The following is a 21,377-nucleotide window of genomic DNA, read 5'->3' on the forward strand; positions in this document are numbered from 1 at the left end:
TTGACGGGTGATATTGGTTTGTTTCTAATTCTTTATTTATTTCCTGTTCATTTCGTACATTTGCATTTATTGCGTTTTGTGTTTTACATCATATTTAAAAAAAACAACTCGTATTCACTTGCACTTCGTTACAGTATATAGTTCTCCAATATGTGACAAATCATTTATGCGATGCACAGTAAAAGTATTGGGGAGGAGCGGGACAGTATGGTTCGATGCAAACAAGCAGGATGATGGCGGGAGAAGGGAATAACAGTGGGATTTTGGTTTCGAGTTAAATACAGTTGCAAAATAAACATCAAACACGATTTCGATTGCTCAAAGAACAAAAACTGGTACAACAACATCACTCGCATCCAATCGAAACAAAGTTTCGACAATTCGTAATTATCAAACAGTTGCTTTCAGTATCTTTCGCGAACGCCTCATTTCCAGTGTAACGTCACGCTACGCTGCCTGACAGATCATGCTTGTCGGGCTTCGATATATCGGTCAAGCGGTTCGAGATTATCTTTTCAAACTTTTTACTATTTTTTAAAATGTGTTATCTTCCTGGTAAGAAGCACAGAAACGGCTAAAACATAAACAGAACAGTAGTGACTAATATGGTGCAATCAAGCAGACAGTCACACGTTCTCACAGAACAGTTGTGTTCAGGGCGGGTATGCTTTGAAGCGGATTCGACATTTTTTTCAAGCGAAAACGCGCCATAACAAAAACCGATGAACAGATAAACAGAACGAAAAAAAAACCCTATACAGATAGATATAGAAAGCAAGAGGTGATCAATAAAAGCAACACAGCGTTTACAACTACATGATCGAATATTACACGACGAAGTCGCGAACGAACATTTCGGCAAATCCTGCTTCCACTGGCATTTTAAATGATTATTACAAAAAAATATAAATTGAGCTTCTTATCATTGAAGCATGATCATTCGATTCTAGCTATTGTGTTCGCGTAGTTTCGCGATTCCCTCACTGATTCGTGTATCGTCGTGGAGACAAGACTTCACCGTTTACTGCATCTGATTCTTCTTCTGGAGGGCTGGGAATTCCGATCCGATTCCTCTTACTGGTTCGCTCTCCAATCGCTATTTGCCACCGTCAGCTCGGCACAGGTGGCCGCGTAGCCGAGATGGTTCTCGGCCAGGCAGCAGTACCGGCCTGCATCACCTGAGGGGAGAAGTCATTCGGAAATATGTTAGTGTTGCAGTGATTCTCAGAGTAACCTCTTCCTAACCTTCATAGGCCACCGGCAGCGATAGACGGCAGACGCCGTTGCGATATTCTGGCATAAACTTGTACCCCTCCTCGATCGGTGCCTCGTTCTTCGTCCAGCGAATCGATGGTGCTGCATCGCATGCTACGATGCACTCGAAACGCGCCGGTTGTCCACTGACAACTGCGATGTCTTTCAATGGCTGCAATAGAAGTAAATCCTCAACAATGAAAGACGTCGCTGGATATTGCTAGCAGGGGCGGAGATACTTACAGCGACGAACAAGGGTGTTTTGGTAGGAACTCCTTCTTCCTGCTGCTTCACGTTTGGTGTCGTGGATCTGTTCAATCCCTGAGCTGTTGGATCTGGATGCACCCGAAAGGGTAGATGTGCGAGATTAGCTCATTTGCAGGTTATGGATCACAAGGTGGAGCGATGTTTTATAGAGCGTACTACATTTACTCGCACACGCACACAATTTAGCATACACACGAATAGCACTCTCATATACGTTAACAGGTGGCGATACGGAAGCAACATGATCATGCGCAAAAGCTTGTCGATCGATGGACGATCAGTGTACAATATGTCCTAGACCAACTCGTACTTTATGATGTACTCATACGGCCAAGTATAGAAATTTGGAGACTTTGGAATAAGATAACTATTAGAAAGAGTCTCGTTGTACGAGTTGGTTTGAACATTAGTGTACAGTTTGACAGTTACTAAAGGGTTTTGACAGTTAGCAGATTGCATTTCAGCACTTACCTCCTCTTCTTTAGTGGCTTTTTCGACTTGGGATCACAAACACACACAAACACGCCATTTCAAATTTACGTACATAAACAAAGCAGCAAAGAAGCATGCACAAATCGTCAAAAGCCTAGATCTAGGAAGATATCATTGTGAAAATCCCAAGAATGAATATAGCTAATGAATAACACTCGGCAAAGTGGATGGTTTCGCGGAACAGATCCATCATTCTCCAACTGAAGAGATACTTCGTCTAGAGGCAGATCTTCTTGTGTGGTTTGCAGAGCACCACCAATAAGGACAATAAAAGAAACCCCAACCCCAAGCAGATTGCGCATACGTATGCCGCGTAGTTCAGGCGGAAAATGCTCATGTCCCAACAATTGTGCCAATAAATTATCATGATTTCCCCCTCGGCGTTTGGTTGCGTCTCTGATAGGGAAGAACGAGAAGACGATGATGTTGTTGTCGCACGCTGAAAAACAGTGTGAGCAGAACCAATGTTCCCATTTCTCACCCGGCTTCTTCACCCGGCAGTGGCGTTGTGAGGATAGGATGCTGAAAATACTTTCCGAACGGTTTTCCCCAAAACCCTAGCCAGCTAACTATCCGGAGCGTTTTGCTAGTTGATGGTGATCTTCGGTGCTGTTTGTCTTTGCTTCATTGCTTTATGTGCACCGTAAAATCATATCATGTTTCTATTCTACCAGCCATTGGCGTTCGACAAATGAGAAACAAAAAGACAAACAAACATGGCGAGCGAATTAGGAATAAAAAGCAGGAATGTAAAACCCGCACCCTCGAGAGGTTGCCTTCGGACATCTACCAGAAAAAACCCTCGTTTTAATTGTCATTATGTAACCGTTCGGTATCAAGGCTTCGCAAGCCCCGTACGTCACACAATTTGCGACATAGGGCGCCGCCGGCGACGCATCTGGCGACGGCGATCCGATGTGACAATTTGGTCGATTTGGTCGGCGCCCGTCAGCAAGCTGATTTACGCAAAAGATCTCGCCGGTGTTCGTTTGCTTCGCTACCCAAGCGCTTGTCGCGTTGCGCTATTGTTATGTTGTGACCTCCTCCTTCCGGATCCTTCACGGCTGTCGACAGCGTGATTAGTTAAGAGGCGTCCGCTTGACAGCCCGCTTCCCGTTCGGCAGAGATAAGAGCCGTGGTGAAAGAGTTGAATGTACGGCTAGAATTCAAAATTTGCAATCCACCCTTTTGCTAGAGGTGAGGTTAAAACAAATGCACACGGCTAGTTACCATGTGTACTGGGGTTATTTAGAAAATTCTTCTTGGGGACTTGATGTTTGTCTGGCAATGACTTCCCGAGAGTGATAGTACCGTATTAGTTGGACGACATCAAACATGCTCACAATAATAAGCTTTTGGATAGGAAGCAACATGCTTCCTGTAAGATTCACAATCTAAGCTAACTCTCATCTAGAGATCACTTTGATCTCCAGTAACTTTGGTGATATTTGACATTCAAAGCGCATCACATTTAAGTCACGGTCTTCAGGCATTTGCTGCTAGTCTGGGGCTTCAGCCAAGTGCAACATTGTGTGCTGTTATGAAAGGCTCATCAGCAATAGCCTCGCAACGTGCTGGACAACATCGATAGCTTGAGCTGGAGCGAAGTACCTGGTGTGGCGCAATAGCTGTTCCGGTTACTTTGGCCGCGTGACGGTGTCGACCGGCCGCTACTTCCTCCGTGAAACGCAGACTCCGGTGTAGCAAACGGAACCGATCCATACCGAGCACTAGCGTGCATTTCCGTCGCCGGTACAGAAGCCGACCGTACACCGTACGGAGTCGGTCCAGACATTGGACCGGTGCGATTCACGGTGCGATAATAGTCTCTGGTGCGCTCGTGCTGTACCGGCACATCGATGTCACCTGCCGCGAATTGCGCCGTATTTTGGGTATAACGCGGATGTTTCCTACCATTACCACCGCCGGCACGTCCGGCCACTATTCGATGGCCCTCTCCCGGAAATATGATGCCGAACTCGTACCCGAAATCGTACTTGAAGTAAATGATTCCAGTGTCCGGATCGACGTGTTTCGTGCCTGATATTGGACCGTTCGTATAAAAAAAAACACAACACAATTCATCAAACATGTCCCACATTCCATGTATTGGACGGAAACGGGGATAAGGTAAGTGTTTAGCAGCTAAAATTACCAAAACCAAACGAAATCGCTGGTTATGCAACTTTAAGAGCATCACAGAAGTAAGGTTATGTTAATAGATAATTTGTAAGTGAAGGGGTAAAAACAACAAATCATAAAATTCAAAAATAAAACTCAAAATCAAAACTCAAAAGCGCTCAAACAAAGCAATATCATCGTAAAAGAAGGTGGCAAATCGATGGGATGAGCATTTAAAAAACAGAATGAAGAAATCAAAGAAAACAACAAACTGAACGAACGAAAATAAAAACGAATCACTTCGAAAAAAAGTGATCCCGATGAAACAGTAGCACCAGTCGGTAGTGATTGTAGCAGGAGTAGGTAGTAGCAATAGTAAAAACAAAAAAGACAAAACAAAATTCGAGCAGAGCACTCTGATGTAATGGCTAATGGATGAGAAGAGGCTAAGAAGGCAGCATTATATAGCAGTAGTTAAACAGGCGCAAGCAAAGGACATCACACCGATGCGGATGGATGGATGGGACCCGCGCGGTACCCTTCCATCGTAACGCAATACGGTGAGATGAGTGAGGCAAAATATGATTTTTCTCGTCGGGCGTAGAGCATGTTAAAAATAGATGCTGCCTCTCTCTGTAGCAGAAGCACCCAAGCTGGCCGGCCGCTATCCAACCCTGACGAAAACGAGACGAGGTGAAGGTGTTCGTTTCGGAGCTTGCCACTGTCCATCGCCTCCCCGTCGGTTCGGGGCAACGGGGAAAACAACCCCGAATGGTACGCTGTGATCTAGAGCGTAGAACGCGGTGCTGATCTTCTTCATCGCAGTGCTGTCGATCATCCCTACGGGGATGAACACAACAACACAGAACGGAACGACATCGGTTTTAATGGGGAGGGGGAGAACACTCAATCCGTCTGCCAGTGTAACCGTCAACCTCGATTACACGCCGTTGTTCGCATTGCGCCATCGGAACACAAGCGTCAGGCGGAACGGGCTGGTGGACGATCGAACGACGGTCCACACGGAAGTTGCGAGCAGTGGGTTTTTATTATTTCGGTGTCGCTGCTTTATAATGGTTCCTTAACCTGTGCGCGTTCGGGTATCATTATGCAAGCGAGCGACGATGTCTGGTTGGGAGTGGGATTTGACAATTTTTCGCAAAGTTTTTGCCCCGAACCCGAACACATCATCTCCTGCATCTCGTTTTGCAGCAGGGAACAGCTGCCTGCGGTCAGGTGTGGCAGAGACTTTAGGTTTGGTGACCCAATGATCGCACGAAATTCGATATAATAACGAGGGGAAAAATGGAGTTATCTAGCTGGGAGGATTAAGTGTACTCACCATATTGCGATACTCGTGACTCCTCCCGGTAGACCTGTGGTGGGGCAGCAGTAGCCTGCGGTGGTTGTGCCATCGGTTGCGGCGGTTGTGGCTGCACCATCGGAGCACCGTACGCGTTCTTCAGAATCGGCTTGATCGGTGTCTTCTTGATGTCGGTCATTACCTCGTTGTTGAAGTGGTAAGCCTTCGTCTTGAACGTCTGTGCCATACCGTCCGCCTGCTTCTGGATGTAGTTAATTGGTGCGACCCGATGCGCCTTCACCGCCATATCATCGCGCGTGTTCGGCACTGGAGTCGTGGCCAACCGTTTCGATGCGTACCGGTCCAACGTTTGCGTCTTGAGCGTTTCCGTCGTCATCGTGGTGGTTGTCTCGAACTGCGTGCTCTGACGGGAGAGCGAGCTGCTGCGCTGATGCTGACTCGACTCCAGCCCGGCGGACAGTTCGATCTTGGTGGGCATTTGCACCGGCAGCGTATCGAACTCCATCGGTGTTTGGATGCGTTCGTGCTGCCTTGGTAGGCTCGTCGAGCGCGACTGTTGGAAGTTGGGGCGCACGCTGCGATAGTGCGGCTCATCACTGTCCGACGGGTTTGGTGTCCACATTGGACGAATGCGTGTGCCATCGCTATCGTATCCATCGCTGTCACGATATTCTCCCGGCGTAAATCGACCCGGCTTCTGCATGAACTGTTGTTGCTGCTGCTGTTGCTGCTCCATGCTGACAACACGCTTCGTTTGCTGCATGTTCACCACCCGGTTGCTGCTCTCGGTCATCTCCTTCATGTGCAGCGAGTTGGACGTTTCGGTGGCGATCGTGTTGTGCACTGGCGGTGCCGTCATCGATGTGTAGTACTGCGCCGGCATTGATTGCACTGCCGGCGGGAACGACTGCTGCTGTTGCTGCTGTTGATAAGATTGTTGCTGATAGGTCTGCTGCTGGAAGGAGGAGGTCTGCTGTTGCTGGTACGACTGGTACTGTTGCTGTTGCTGCTGCTGCTGCTGAACGTAGCTGATTGCTTTTGGTTTCTCAATCTTTGGTGCATCGGTTGGTGCGTTGACTTGGTTCGCTTGAATTTTGTCGATAGGGTCGAATACTGACGGTGGCGGTGCAGCTGGACCCGACGCAAACTCCTGCTTCGGTGGCGCAAACACCGGATGGACCGGTTTGTAGCCCGCCAGCGATGGAGCCGCTGCGTCACTTTCATAGTCCGACAGGAACGGCTGGGCCGGACTGGGCGTTGGATATCCGTTCTGCTGCACCGGAGTCGGAGCAATCGGTTCGGGTTGCTGCAGCTGCTGCTGCTGTGGAGGCTGCTGAGCCTCCACCATGACAGGCTCGGGAGCGGGTACCTGCTCGGGCACTGGTTGTACGGCGGCCGGCACTGGAACATGCTTGAGCGTCGGCAGTGGTTCCTCGGTTGGCAGCACCTTCACCGGCTGCAAGTCCTCCGGCAGATCGTTGTTCACCAAGAAGCTGCTCTTGCTCTCCTCAACCGTTTCCTACAGTACAGCGAAAGATAGTCCAATTCAACGTTTGCAAAACGCCGAGGAAAGATTGTGAAAAACACAACAGCATACAGAGTAACGATACACAGATAGACAGACGGAAGGACATTGGTATAGAAAGGAACGAAACAAACAGGACAGGGAAGCAAAAATGTAGAATAAAAGTACAAAAAACAGAAAGAGAAAAAGAAAAGACATAGATTAGTAAATAACAGACAGCATTGTACGAGCAAGCCAATTAAAATAACGCTACACAACAGTTCGGAACGAAAGGAATTTCACATTGACACACAAATTTCGCACATCGTCGCGCGCGCAACACCGCCACGACGCCATGTCGCTGATGTGTTGCTCTTGGTTTGCGCGAGGAAGAAGCTTCTTGACGTATCGTGCCGTAGCGCACAGCTCGACTGCCTGCTCTTTTGACGGTCGATCGTGAAATCGAAGACACAGAAGAAAAAGCAACACAAAAAAAACGCTAAAATAAACATTGACATAGATCGATTAGCTCGTAGTCACAGTTATAGTGGTCGCTACACGCACCACACGCAATGAATCGAGATGCTGCTTTGCTTGACGGTCACGGTCCTTCGCTGGGATGATGAGTTTTTGAGGGACAAATCTCACGGCGATTGTAGGCAGGCTACACGACCGTCCTAGTTGTTGATTAAGGATTAAGCGAAACGACACTCACGCAAACACACATTAAGGCACATCAATAGAAACAATTGTTAAAAGGTGATCTGATCTGACAAACAGGCAGAACACCCGCCTCAAAACATGGTGACACTGGATTAGTCTAAGGGTGAGCATCGATCAACAAGAAGCGGGGTACGGTACAAGGGACCTTCGCACACATAAACACACAACACAACATGCGGTATTTGCGAACCTTCTGAACGGATTCCGACGATGAGATGATCACTTCCTCGGACTGTTGCTGTTGCTCCTGTTGCTGCAATGGCGGCTGCACCAGTTCTGTTGCAGGCTGTTGAGACACTTCCTGGAACACCTGTTGCTGCTGTTCCTCCTGGCTGATCTGCTGCTGTTCAACCTGCTCTACCTGTGCCGACTGTTGCTGGACAACCTCGCTGACGATCGACGAGTGGGACTCAATCTTGCTCGAGCTGCTAAAGCTCTCAATCGTCTGCTGCTGTTGCATCTGCTGCTGTTCAAAGGAAACAGCTGCGGTCTTCTGCACAACCTCCTCCGTGTCGGCGAGATAACCGTTCTGGCGCCGGGCTCCGGTACCGTCCAGGTCACTCTCGTACTCACTCTCGGTGGCGGTGAACGGACTCTTGGTCTTGGCACCCAGGCCCTGCTGCAGCTCTGCCGGCTGCTCGAACGGCGCAGGCGCTCCTCCTGCGGTGTCGGATTGTCCCACCGCCGGCGGCGACGGTTTCGACTTCTTGCGCGGACTGGGCGGGATAATCTTGACACCGCCGGCCGGGACACGCTCCGGCTCCTTGTCCATGCTCTCCAGCAGGGACTGCTCGATCTGCTCCCGGTAGTAGGAGCTCTTGCGCTCGCTCGAGGCCTTCGGAGCGTAGCCCATTGTCGGCTGGGGCCCTGGCTCGAGACCTAGCTCCGCGATCGCACCGTACCCAAAGTCCGGCGGTAACGGTGCAGCCACGGGCAAGCGAACGCCCTGGACCATACGCGGTGCCTTCAGTTCGCCGTACGCAGCCTGCTGCTGCAGCAGCGATTCTTCAAAGATTTTCTTCGTTTCCTTCACGGACTTCTTCTTGTACACCTCTTCCTCCTGCTGCTGCTCCATGTAGAAGTGTTGCTGCTGTTGTTGCTGTTGGTATACCTGTTGTTGCTGCTGCTGCTGCTGCTGCTGATATACTTGCTGCTGCTGGTACATCTGTTGCTGTTGATACAGCTGCTGCTGCTGTTCCACCTGTTGCTGGTACTGTTGTGGTGGCTGCTGAGCTGGCTGTTGATAGCCCAGCTGACCAGGGTATAGTGGCTCAACGGTAGGTTGAGATGAGAACGAGAGTGGCTCCTGATACGGAGGCAACGAAATCGGACCAGAAGGCTCAGGTGCTGCTGGGGCATAGGCTTGCGGTTGCGGCTGTGGTGGAGCGTAAGCTGCCTGTTGTTGAGGAGCAGCAGCTGGAGTAGAAGCACCTAGAGAAATGGGCGCAATAGTAGGTGGCGGAAGCGGCTTAAACGGCTGCGGCGTCTGGTTGTAGGACGGACCCGCCAGGAAGGCTGGTGTTGCTCCAGCAATCGGAGTCAACGTGCAGCCCGGTGCAGGTGCTGCTACATTGAATTGTGGAACAGCTGCTGGAACCGGAACAGACACTGGTGCCGGTGCCGGAGTGAACATCGACGGTGCAGCAGCCGGAGCAGGAGTCGGCTTGAAGGGAGTCATCTTCGGAGGGAAGCTCTGGATCGGTGGTGGAGCTGCCTGACTAGGCACGAAGGTCGGCACCGGGGCTGGGGAAGGTGCACGGACGGAAGGTGCCTCCACAGCGAGGGAAGGCTTGAACGGTTGGTACTGCATCGAAGACTGCGAGTACTGCTGCTGTGCCAGCGTCGAGGACGCTTGGAACTGCTGCGTCGAGGAGAAGGATGAGTACATCTGGGTCGGTGTTGGTGCGTTGGTGGCAGCTGATGGTGCGGGTTGCTGGTAGATCGGCTGAAAATCGGATCGAATCGAATCGGAACGAGCTTTAGCGGTGTTGTGCTCTTGGTGCGGTTTTGTTTGCTTGCGTGCGAACGGAAGTGTCGAATAGTGGTGTTGTGGTGGTTGTTGCTGTTGTTGAGTGGTCTTAGTAGTAGTAGTATGCTTGGTGAAAGAGGATGAAGATGAAAAAACGGTCGGCGGTGGTCGATACTGTCGGTACACTTGGCATACCGGCTCTTCAGCCGCCCGCGAACCAAACGACCCGAACGCCTTCGGAGCCGACCACAACCGTTCCATTGCGATCGCGTCAGCCGACGGACGGGGAGAACTGCTTCGGGCACGCGCCTCCGGCAGACTCGACGGCCTCGGCCGGTACACTGTGGGCCGGTGCTGTGTCATGGCGATCTTCGGTACCGAGGGAACCGGCTCGGGATGCGGAAATTTCGGCGGTGCCAATCCGTCCACCTCCGACTGAAACATCGTTCCGATCGGGGGCGTCGGGATCGTTTCCGGCTGTGGCTTCAAAAAGTCCACCCGCTTGCCCTCCACTGCCGGCTGGTAGTTCTGCATACCGTGACCGGCCTGTGGGGGTGGTGCCGGTGGAAGGTTTAAAGACACCTCTGCACCTACCAACTGTGCCGTAATATCACCGTTGGCCGGCGGCTGCTGCTGCAACAGAGGTTCGAATGACTTCGGTCGTTCGCACACAACGGTGGTACTGCTGCTGATGCTGCTACTCTCCCGTTTCGATTCGGACTGAGCTGGGAACCGAACGTTCACTGCCGTCGGTGGCTGAGCTGGTGCCGGTGCGTGTTGCGCCGGTGTTGGTGTAATCGGAACGTCAACCGTCGCAGTCTGCGTTGCGTCCGAGCGGGTCGCTACGTGCTCGGTATTGGTGCCCATGCTCTGGTGCGCCGACGGGTCAGCAATCGGACTCGTGCCCTCGGTCACCGTCGGCACCGTGGGCGTTTGCGTGCGCTGTGAGAAACGCACCGGCAGATCGGGGAAGCTGATCTTGTGCTCCATGCGCATCGTCGCCTCGGTCGTGCGGCGCGTCTCCGTGACGATCGTCGACTCCGTCGTCGGGCCATGTAGTTTCGCCTCGCTCGCATACTCCTGCCGGGCACTGAAACCACCTCCCTCGCCTTCGTACGCCTCATCCGCACGGGGCTGCGGTGGCGAAGGACGTGCGGTTGCCAGTGCGGACAGCAAGGCACGAATCGAGTGCGACGAACGTGCACGATTGAGCGAGGTGACATTTTGCGATTGCGAAGTGCGTGTTTTATTATTATTATTTTTGGTTTCGACGAGAGTGTGTGTTGTGATTTGTCGAGATATGTGCAGATGTCGGGGGTGGAATGGCGTGATAACGATGAAATTGATTCACGAAAACAGATCGTGGTTGAACAAGTACAACGATAGTACGGAAGATCAGAACAGAAAAGGGAGAAAGAGAGATAGAGAATATGTAGATGATCGATTATGAAAGGATCCAGCCGCTCGGTGATATTCCGAGGGCTTGCATCGTGATTTGCTGGGAAGTCTTCATGAATGGCGAACTAGACACTACTTTGCTACTAGATGGCGAGTTGAACAGGATGGCGATCTGTCACGATAATTGTGACCCTAAGCAAAGCACAACACACACAAACACCTGCTTCTGCTGCACTAGAAAGCAAACACACACACACACGCAAACACATTCCCACACTGGCACACCGTCTTGGGCCGGGTGTCTCGTATTTACCTGCTGCTGTTGAACCATGTCCACAAACGAGACATGTTTCTGGGGCGCGGGTTGTGGCGCCGGCTGTGGTGCACTTTCACACTGCAACACGGCAATGTCGGCCGTGCTTTGCGCTTCTCCACCGGCATTCTTCGCCACCACCATGTACTTGCCCGTGTCGGCCATTGTGATCTGCTCGAAGATCAGCTTAAAGCAGGAGCCCACCTGCTGCAGTGCGTAGCTGCCAGGAGCGAGCGCATCCTGAACCGACCGACCATCCTTGTACCAGACGACGGTTGGTTCGGGTGTGCCGGACACTTCGACATCCAGCACGACCCGGTCACCGTTGCGGGCGGTTTGCGCCTGCAGCCGCCTGCCAAACACTGGCGGAAAGATGGATTCTGAGGAATCGTGGGGGTTGCAACACGAAATGTACACCGCAACGCGAACGAGACGCAGGAGAGGGAAAGCACGTGAAACCGGAGAAAGATAAATATGTGAAAAAAACGAAAGGGAAAATCCGGATCACATCCGGTAGCACAATCAAAAACGAGATTCCGATAAGCTTCCTGTACATCGAAATATTTAGTCCGAATTGTCAATGACTTAATTTCAAACATGTTCTAAACATTTTACAAAAATGGACATAATTTTGGAAACATTTGTAGTTCCTTTAGTCGTCTTTCAAAGGCATTTCTGGACTTCTATCAAGAAACCCTTCCGTTCCTCAGATGTCATCAAAGACATCGCATTAGACAACTCCACAAATCAACAGGAAGCCTATCAGATTTTCCAAGAATTCGTGATTTTTTTAAGTAAAACAGACAGGAAAGCTTACTTTTAACAACGAGATCCGCCGTAGTGGTAGAAGCACCAGCCGCATTAGAAGCAGTGGCCGTATATCGGCCCGCATCAAGCGGCGACACATTGCGTAGTTCGACGACGATCTTGTTCAGCGAGTAGGACACCTGGATCCGTTCACCGTCCGGCTGCAGCTCAACGTCATTCTTCGTGACGTGAACCTCCGGTGTCGGATACCCGTCCACAATACCCTCGATGATAACGTCCGCACCCTGGTCAACGATCTTGCCATTGAAGGGCGTCACAAACCGTGGCGCCATGTTGCGTCTCGCCGGTTTGCCCGTGCTGATTTGGCCCGAGTTGGCAATGATGGTTTCGAGGTTTGGAGCGACACCCACGTACGAGGACGCCTCGTGCTGTACGGTCGGTGGCTGATTGTTCACCTGATCGTAGCGCTGGTGTTCGGACGCTTCGGCGACTTGTGGCGCTTGGTCACCTTCCTGGCGGAACGAGCGATCCAGTTTCGCCGACTCTGCATGAACCTCCGAATGGGAGTGGGCCACACCGTTCTGCTGGATGGTGGCCATCGAGGAGGAGGAATACGAAGACGATGAGCTGGTTGTAACATGCTTCTGCAGTGTCACGCACGACGAACCGGACGTGTCAACCTGCTGCATCGATTCGGTCATCGGTAGGCTAAGCTCCGGCATTGGTACCGGACCGATGGAACCGAGCTGCTCGAGCAGCTGTACGATTGCGACGCACTGTGCATTGCCTGCTTCGTTCTCCGCGTAGCAGGTGATCTTACCGGACAGCTCCGGGCGTACCTCGGGTATGGTGAGCACCTGCCGATCACCGCTGGTCGACACAAGGAAATCGTGTCCCTGCACCGGTTGATCATTGAAGAACCAGCGTATCTTCGGCTGCGGTTTACCGATCACAATACACTCGAACTTGGTCGGTTCGTGCTGACGGACGACACGATCCGCAAACAGCTCGCGGAACGTCGGACACACCAAACTCTCCGTAAGGAAGGCGGGCGTGCTCACCGCCTCGAATTCCGGCGCGTTGACCGTTTTCACTATCAGGTTGGAGAAACACTTCGCCTCACCGGACACGTTTGCGGCCTTCACCGTGTAGACGCCCTTATCATCCGGCAGTACCCGCTCGATTATCAGCTTCACTACACCGTCCTCACGCACGACACAGTGTACGCGCGGCGATACGGTCACATCGGTTGGGATCTCACGGTTATTCACGAACCACCGGATAGTCGGGCGCGGATCGCCACTGACCGCACACTCAAACTGCACCCGTTCACCTTCGTCCGCGAGGATATCGCTCAGCAGCCGTTCGAAGCGTGGCGGTGCACCGACGACCGGTAGCACACGCTCCGCCGGTTGCCGTACCGCCGGTTCGGCCGTGTTCAGCGGTGTGACCAGCACCGAACATTGGCTCGACGCCTCACCCGCGCTATTAATAGCGACCACCCGATATTCGCCCGCATCCTCGAGGAAGGCCTCGCGGATCACCAGCGAGCAACGGTCGCCCTGGAACAGTAGCTGAAAATCAGTCGACTCCTTCACCGGCCGCTCGCCATGATACCAGATCACTTCGGGCTCGGGCTGGCCCACAATCACACAATCCAGACGTACTGGTTTACCCTCGAACACTGACACATCCCGCAGCGGCAGCTGAACCGCGGGCTTCACTGGCTCCATATCGCTTGCTAGTTCCGAGTCGCTGGTTTCGTTCGGTAGCCGACCCTTCACCACCACATTACACGAGCAGCACTTTTCACCGGCGATATTCTTGGCGGTCAGCGTGTAGACACCAGCATCCTTCAGGAATGCCTCGTCTATGACCAATTGCGCTCGGCCGTTTTCGTAGAAGAACTAAAATGAAGAACGGGACACATTCAGTAGCGAACTCTACGCCCCAGGGTCCCCAACCGTATCATCGTTGTAGTCGTAGTGGACGGTGTTTGCCCGTGTAGTAGTCACACCTTTTTTTGCGCCTGTCGTAGTAATGCATGGTTGGTGGTCTATGTGTTTTGCTTGGACAGCATATATCGTTGTAAGAAGAAGAGAAAAAAACTCACATACCCCGAAGCCCGGAACCAAGGGGACACATATTCTCGTCTCTAACTCTGTAGCGAGATCGTTACAAGATTGAACCGAGTGTAAACCGAAGGCTAATCCTCCTGCATAAGACATACACTGATTTATAGCCTCAGCACACAGACAACCAAGCGTAGAAATAAAACCGCTCATTGGATCTGGTGGAACGAAACGATCTCAAATGTGGCGGGTGAAAGATGAGCCGAGACGTCACGGTGCAAAAGGGGCGCAAAGGAGAGAAAACGTATTTTCGAACCGTTTTTCACGTTTTCACCATCCGCTGCTAGGGGACACTTGTTTTCATGTTCAGAGTTTTAAAGACCATTGCCTGGATGGCTGGACGGAGAGAAGTTCATTCAACCGACCGATCTCGCCTTACAACCTGTTATTGCCTCAAGTTACAGCTAGCAGGGGAAATGGCAAAAATTTATATCGATCATAAATTTTGCTCGTGCAAACATTTGCGACAAAAAACACCCTTGTCACGCAAGCGAAATGCATGTTTATTTGGGAAAAGAAATCAAGGACAACGTACGATCGTTTGAAGCTATTCCAGTAGCTGCTTCTCTTGGAGTTTAAGGCATTTTTAGCTCATTCTTAATATTTTACTGTTCTCAATCACGTTCATATAATTTCCGACACCCCTATGTTTCTCTCTTACGTTCAGCTATTGCAGCTCGTCATTGTGCATGGGCACACAAACAAAATCCCAGCACATGCAACACTTTTCCTCTGCTGGAAAATGATCGCGTTACGTTTTTCCGTTTTTTTCCCATCTCACACCGCGACTGCGCAAACAACACCTTTCGAACCAGCCATCAGCCGGTGTCATAACATTAGACAGTGCCAGCGTTTACTTGTGTTTGTTCTACTTTCCTTCCTCATCTCCGGGCGCTGCGGATTCGACACTTTGTCACCAGCTGAAGCAGCGCCTGTGTGTGCATCGGTCTACTACACCAGTAAAGCCGGAGCATGCGCGAACACCGCAACACACACCGATTCGGTACACATGTCTAGTCCGGTCCGACAACTCCGGCTAGACCGAGAGGGAAAATTGTCTATTTTTAACCATTATAATTAAAATCTACAGAATTGGAACATATCGTGGAATAAATAACGATAAATGCCCGTTTGTTACGGCATCGAGCTTATGGGTAACGGCGGTGCAGTGCAGCACACTACACCACGCATTACCCAACTGCAATCAACAACAATCGCAACATTACAACACATCAATACAAGGGACTTTAGGCAACGCTATAGGGGGAAAACTATCAAAAACTTATAGCAGGAGAGTGTTCGGAATTATCAAAAGCTAGGAATAAATGCTATATGTACAGGCTAGCTCAAAGTATCACACAAAAACACACACAACGCACGCCAGGGACACACTCAAACAAACAAGAACCATTCTGCACGGTGGTATGGAGGAGCAAAAGGGGGGGAGAAGAAAAGTGGCAAACGCGCGGGAAATGTGACGCGAATGCGCTAATTCGTTTGACAACCCGAAACGATGTCTGCGCTGGATGACTTAATTGAGGCGCAGGCGGCGAATCCCACCGCCGGAAAAATGTACACAGCGCCGAGTGTCGTCAAATGGTGGAAATGGTTTTAAGGAGGGCCTTTTCTGTGTAATTATGCTATTAAAAATGGCATCGATGTGGTTTCCTCTCTATATGTGTGTACTATGAGGATTCTACAACATATTTGGTACGTTTTTGCTGAAAACTACAGCGCTGTTAAAAAATCTCAAACCTACATAAAACAGATTTATTGTGACATTTAATGGATGCCCGGCGCTTACGTCCAGATACTTACTTTAACCTCGCGGTTAGTGAAGTGTTTGCCATCGTGCGTCCACATAAGCTCCGGCTGCGGTGTACCGCTGACTTTCGCTTCGAGCCGTATCTTCTGCCCAACACGCGCCATCACGTTCGACAGCGGTTCCGGGAAGTCGGGAAATTCTGTCGGTTCCAGCGCTGTTCAGAGAAAGAAATAAAATCGAGCTTAACATCGAGGATTACAGAGCACATCGAGTAACATTTCATGCCGCGTTTGTCAGTATGCGGCTTAGACCAACAGGTGCGAGCAGCTGATCGTTGAATGGCCCTCGTTCGCGGTGTACTGTATGTGCTAACGCCATTCTATCTTTGACACACCAACACCTACAATTCGGTTTTCCTGTGTGTGCTGTCTATCGGTAAATACTACCGACAAACGCGCACTTTCAGGTCCTCAAAAATAGCTCCAACCATTTGCGTACCTTCACTGCTTCGTTCTGTTGCTTAGAAATCTCGAAAAAGGGGTTCTTTTTCTTTCGATGAACAAAACATCACCCTCAATACACTGTTATCGCGGGAAAAATTATGTTCCTCCACCCTCCATACATAATCGTTGCAAGCGCTGCAATCGGTAAGTCGATTTGGCTTACGGCTTACGGCCGCTACAATGTAGCGATCCAAGTGCAGCCAAAAACCGTGGCTGACGGCCGCTTGAGCGCACCACGCTCGCACCAGATAGGAATGCGATCGAGCGTGTAATTTCAAATGAAACCGAGAAGATCGGTTCGCGCGCAAGACGGTACGAAGAACGGTCGGCACGGAAGGCACGAAGTTCTTAAGCACGCACGGCTAAGTAGCTTCCCATTTACCTCATCTGTCTTCTTCAATTGAGTGCAGAGAATTATTGCAAAAGATTAACGCACCATTTGCTACGATGCGTGTAATTTCTGTGACGGAGCATCGCTAACGAGGCGGGTGGTATACCCTTCCTGAGGATCACCTCGGACTTTCGGCGGTGGATTTAGATTGTAAGTGGATAAACTAGCGACGTCAAGTGCGGAAAGCGTTCCAATACTCCAACCATTCAAATTTGGTTTCTAAATAGCGCATTTCTATTGCTTCCTCTTATGAGACACTCTTATACCACTTCAAGCACCGTCGACCGCCGATGCTACTGAATTATTTTTTTTCAGAATAATAAGTGACTTTTTTAAGCTTTTTGCCATAAATTACTTAATGCTCTTTAACAAAAATTCGAACACAATTCTTTAAAAAAAATAAATAAACACTCAATGGAGACGCATGGTCTTTTATGCGTGAGACACCGGGCGCCTCCATCATGCATTCGGCAAACATCACTACCTATTGCAACCATTTAAAAAATCAGCGCTGAATTCACTTTACACCAGACACACACACACGTACTTTCTGAATCCTTCTTGCGCACTGTCCCAATACATCGCTTAATAGAAGCGAAGCACATTCTCATGCAATACCAGCTACTGCACCGTTATCCACCAGCACACTCGGAACCCGAACGCCACTCTGATCGCTTAGCCGGTAATTCAATCGGCTTTCAATACTTACGCTTGACCGTGAGAAACGCACTCGTTTCATCTGAGCCGCAATCGTTTACCGCCCGGCAGGTGTAGTGCGTCTGATCCTCAAGGTAGACCTGTTCGATGCGCAAGGACGCTACACCCGAAGTCGGATCGTACGTTCGACGATAGTCGGGCGAACTGTCGATGCATTGATCACCCTTGTACCAGTGTACCGTCGGCACCGGTTGACCGCCGACCACACAATCGTACTGGAACGGTTGTCCCTCCTGTGCGACACCTCCATCCAGCAGACGCATCGTGAACACTGGTGCCGTACCGGCGGGCTTTGGTGGCGGTGGTGGTGCCTCCGTCACGAGCAACCGGGCAGTAGTGTCGGCAATGCCGGCTTCGTTTGCAACGCGACACAGTATGTCAGCGCTGTCCGCAGTAACCGTTTCGTCGATCATCAGCGTACAGACACCGCTTGCCGGATCAAAGCTCGTCCGATAGTCGGGATTACCCTGCACGCTGATGCCGTTCTTGTACCACTCGATGGTTGGATCTGGCACGCCCGCTACTACACATTGCAGACGCACCCGCTGACCTTCCTGTACGCACACATCGGTCAGTGGTTGAATCACACGCAAGCTTGCCTCCGGCTGGCTTGCGGACAGTGTGGATGAGGTTATGACTTCGTGAATTTGCTCGTGTACCTGTTCCTCGACGGTTTGTATGACCAGCGGGACTTGCGGTTCCTGAAGGTACTGTTCTTCGTCGATGGTTTGCACATCGAACGACTGCTGCTGGTGCGGTAAACCCGACTGTGAAGTTGTGGTGGTTATTTGTACGTTTTCCACTACTGTTGCTTCCTGCTCCTTGCGCAGAGCCAGCTCCTGTTCGCGCTGAAGCTGTTCCTGCTCCTGTTCGCGCTTCAGCTGCTCCAGACGCTTTTGCTCTTGCTCTTGTTCGCGCTTTAGCTGCTCCAAACGCTGCTGTTCCTGTTCCTGTTCTCGCTTCAGCAACTCAAGACGCTGTTGTTCATCCTCTTGTGCTCTCTTTAATTGCTGCAAACGCTGCTCCTCTTGTTCCTGCTCCCTTTGAAGCTGCGCTAATCGCTCCTGTTCCTGTTCCTGCTCCCTCTGTAACTGTTCTAAACGTTGCTGTTCCTCCGCTTGTTCCTTCTGCAGCTGCTCCAAACGTTGCTGTTCCTGTTCGCGCTGCAACTGTTCCTGTTCGCGCTGCAGCTGCTCCTGGCGCTGTTGCTCATCGCGCCGTGTCTGCTGCTCGGCCAGCTCCTTCGATCTCTCATACACCTCCGTCTTGATCTTGTAGAACGTTTGGAAAAGCTTCGTATTTTCCGTGTACAGTGTAATGGTCCTATCGGAACCGTACAGCTGTGTCGATAGTGTTGCAATCTTTTTCAACGCATCCAGCTGGCGTGTCTCATGCGTACGTATCGTGTTGTCCACCTGCGCCACCAGATCGTTAGCCACGTCGACGTTGTTCAATATGGTGAGCTTGTTGTTTGCGTTAATCAGCTCCGCATTCAGTGTCCTATAATGATCTTCAATCTGAAAAGGATGAGGTATTATATTAGAATCATTTCCGATCGGATAGTAATGTGTCTGTGTCTTACCGTGGTTATCAGCTCGAAATATTCGATCGCAATACTGTGCAGTTGACGATGTTCTTCCAGCTTGCGTAGGAAGTCGGTCCATTCGTTGCGTATCTTGTGCGTTTCCGACTCGATGTATGGACTTGTCTCGGGATACTGACGTACCAGTTCCGTTCCTGAGTTGATAAATGCATCGATTCGACGTTCAAGGTCCTGGTTAAGGTTTCACACGCAAAAAATAGTTCCGAAAATTAGTTTAAACAGCATATAACCGTTGTGCATTACATTAATGGACATTCATCATCTAATAAGTCATCCAATAGATCGCATTGACAAGTCTTAACTACCCTTCCTCCATTTTGGCAATCTCATTCACCCTCCCAATGCTCGGTGTAATTCAAACACCCGAAACCTGACATACTCCCTTTCAAAAAAAAAGGTGGGCGTAGTAATTAAATGTCACGCATGATCACGCGACGCAAGTGGGGGGCCGCACGTGGAACCCGCAACAGGTGCGTCGATCGCTAATTGTTAGTGACAGAGCAATGAGCGCTTGATGGTGGCGTGGTGGCCCGTACCCTCGGCGACGACCCCAGACGATTCATTCGTCATTCACAGATCGAGCCGCCACACCAGAACGGTTTGGTTTGGCAGCAAAACTTACCGCTCGCCCGAACCGTGGGTCGTCCCAGAACAAACAAATCTTTCAATTCTATAAATATTTACATAGCTACGGTATACACGTCGCGTACACTGTCCCTGTCATCGGGCCTGATCGCAGCAGCAACCGCTCATCACGAGCGCTTGCATGCGCTTGGTTGATGAATTTTCGGTTGAATGCTTGTGGTGTGGCGTTGGTGCGTATGCTACCGTACCGGAACCAAGGAGCGTGTTGGACTTTAATTTTGAGACGGAAAACCAAAACAAAGTTGTGTCGTGTCGGTTTGTGAGTAGATGTGTTGTACGCCCGTGTCTAAATAATACAACATTTCTCCATCAACGTACCGGATTTGGAAAATTTTGCTGTTCAGCTTCTAATCAAATCGAGCCCTAAAATGCTTCCCTTTCTGCTATCGTTGTAAGTGCTAAAGATGTTCGCTTTTAGTGCCCTGACATGGATGTGAAATTGCTTTTTCCTTCCCTAAACAAATGATGAAAGACGCTTGCTTGGTACACTGTAAACACAGCACAGCCTCTTTGTACTTTGACCCAACACAAGTAAAACATGGCCTCTACTGTCCCGAGCGTAGAAACAAAAACAAACCTTTATTCTCCCACACCCATTTTGCGCAACGTTATACGCGCTCGGATCGCGCTGCAAGTGCAATTCTTTTCACTACCACCTACCACCCTACAATGGACGAAAACATTTTGCATCACCCCCCTCTGTGTGCGTGAAAGCGCCAAGCATTTGCTGCGATTGCCTTTTATTTTATTCGTTGGCTATCTTTAGCGGAACCGCTTGCGCTTGGCCCACTGAGCTAATCGATTGCTTCATCTCACCACGATTACTTCGTATCGTGATATTAAAAATAGGCCTATACTGGCCCAAGGAAACACAAAACACCGGGTGTGCCACATCAATAATTGGTCCAATCAACAGCTGTGCGTTGATCGGGTGGACATCCTTCATCGGACGTGGAACCGTGATCTCCATCTATTTCTAACCTTACCCGTCCGTTCACACCTACGCGCATGGTGCAGGCCACGGTGGTGGGAACTACAATTTATGACATCCAAAATGAAACGCCAACGAAACCTTTTTTACATAAGACGAAAGCAGAGCGCCAGAGGTTTGTTTGCTTTGCTTCATATTTGTGCGATATTCCGTGGGTTTTTTTATTTTTTTTTATATATCATCCTACCGTGATGGAGAAATCAAAAACATTAAACCTTCTCGTTCCTGAGAATCAAAAACCCGAGAGAAATCCCGACAATCTACACCCGTAGGTTTGTAGATTTTTTTATCGTTGGTCGCGCAATTAGTGTCAGTGAGAGGGCAATTTCGCGGCTTGGCACGATCAAACGGTAATGGTAATAAAAAAAAAGTGACAAAAACATGAAGATGGCGCCTGTCGTACTTGCTACATGCAATCTGTGAAATAAATTTGCACGATTTATCGCGGTCAACAATGACCTTCTCCTCGTGAATTGCGCCATCTTAAGATTCATAAC

At 50.2% G+C, this 21,377-nt stretch overlaps 1 protein-coding gene across 1 annotated transcript in view; it reads right to left on the reverse strand.

The window, feature by feature from the left end:
- Positions 1-13: 13 nt before the first annotated feature.
- LOC125771125 (titin) overlaps positions 14-21,377 on the reverse strand; it is a 41,999-nt gene continuing 20,635 nt past the window's right edge. The window contains 12 exon segments of the mRNA XM_049441451.1: positions 14-1,178; positions 1,246-1,426; positions 1,498-1,589; positions 3,625-4,053; positions 5,477-6,977; positions 7,876-9,630; positions 10,249-10,788; positions 11,366-11,745; positions 12,183-14,040; positions 16,084-16,244; positions 17,634-19,163; positions 19,166-19,415. Of these exon segments, the coding sequence (XP_049297408.1) occupies positions 1,075-1,178; positions 1,246-1,426; positions 1,498-1,589; positions 3,625-4,053; positions 5,477-6,977; positions 7,876-9,630; positions 10,249-10,788; positions 11,366-11,745; positions 12,183-14,040; positions 16,084-16,244; positions 17,634-19,163; positions 19,166-19,415 (8,781 nt within the window). The 3' untranslated portion in view covers positions 14-1,074.

Source organism: Anopheles funestus, chromosome 3RL (assembly GCF_943734845.2).
Source record: "Anopheles funestus chromosome 3RL, idAnoFuneDA-416_04, whole genome shotgun sequence".
Lineage (NCBI taxonomy): Eukaryota > Metazoa > Arthropoda > Insecta > Diptera > Culicidae > Anopheles > Anopheles funestus.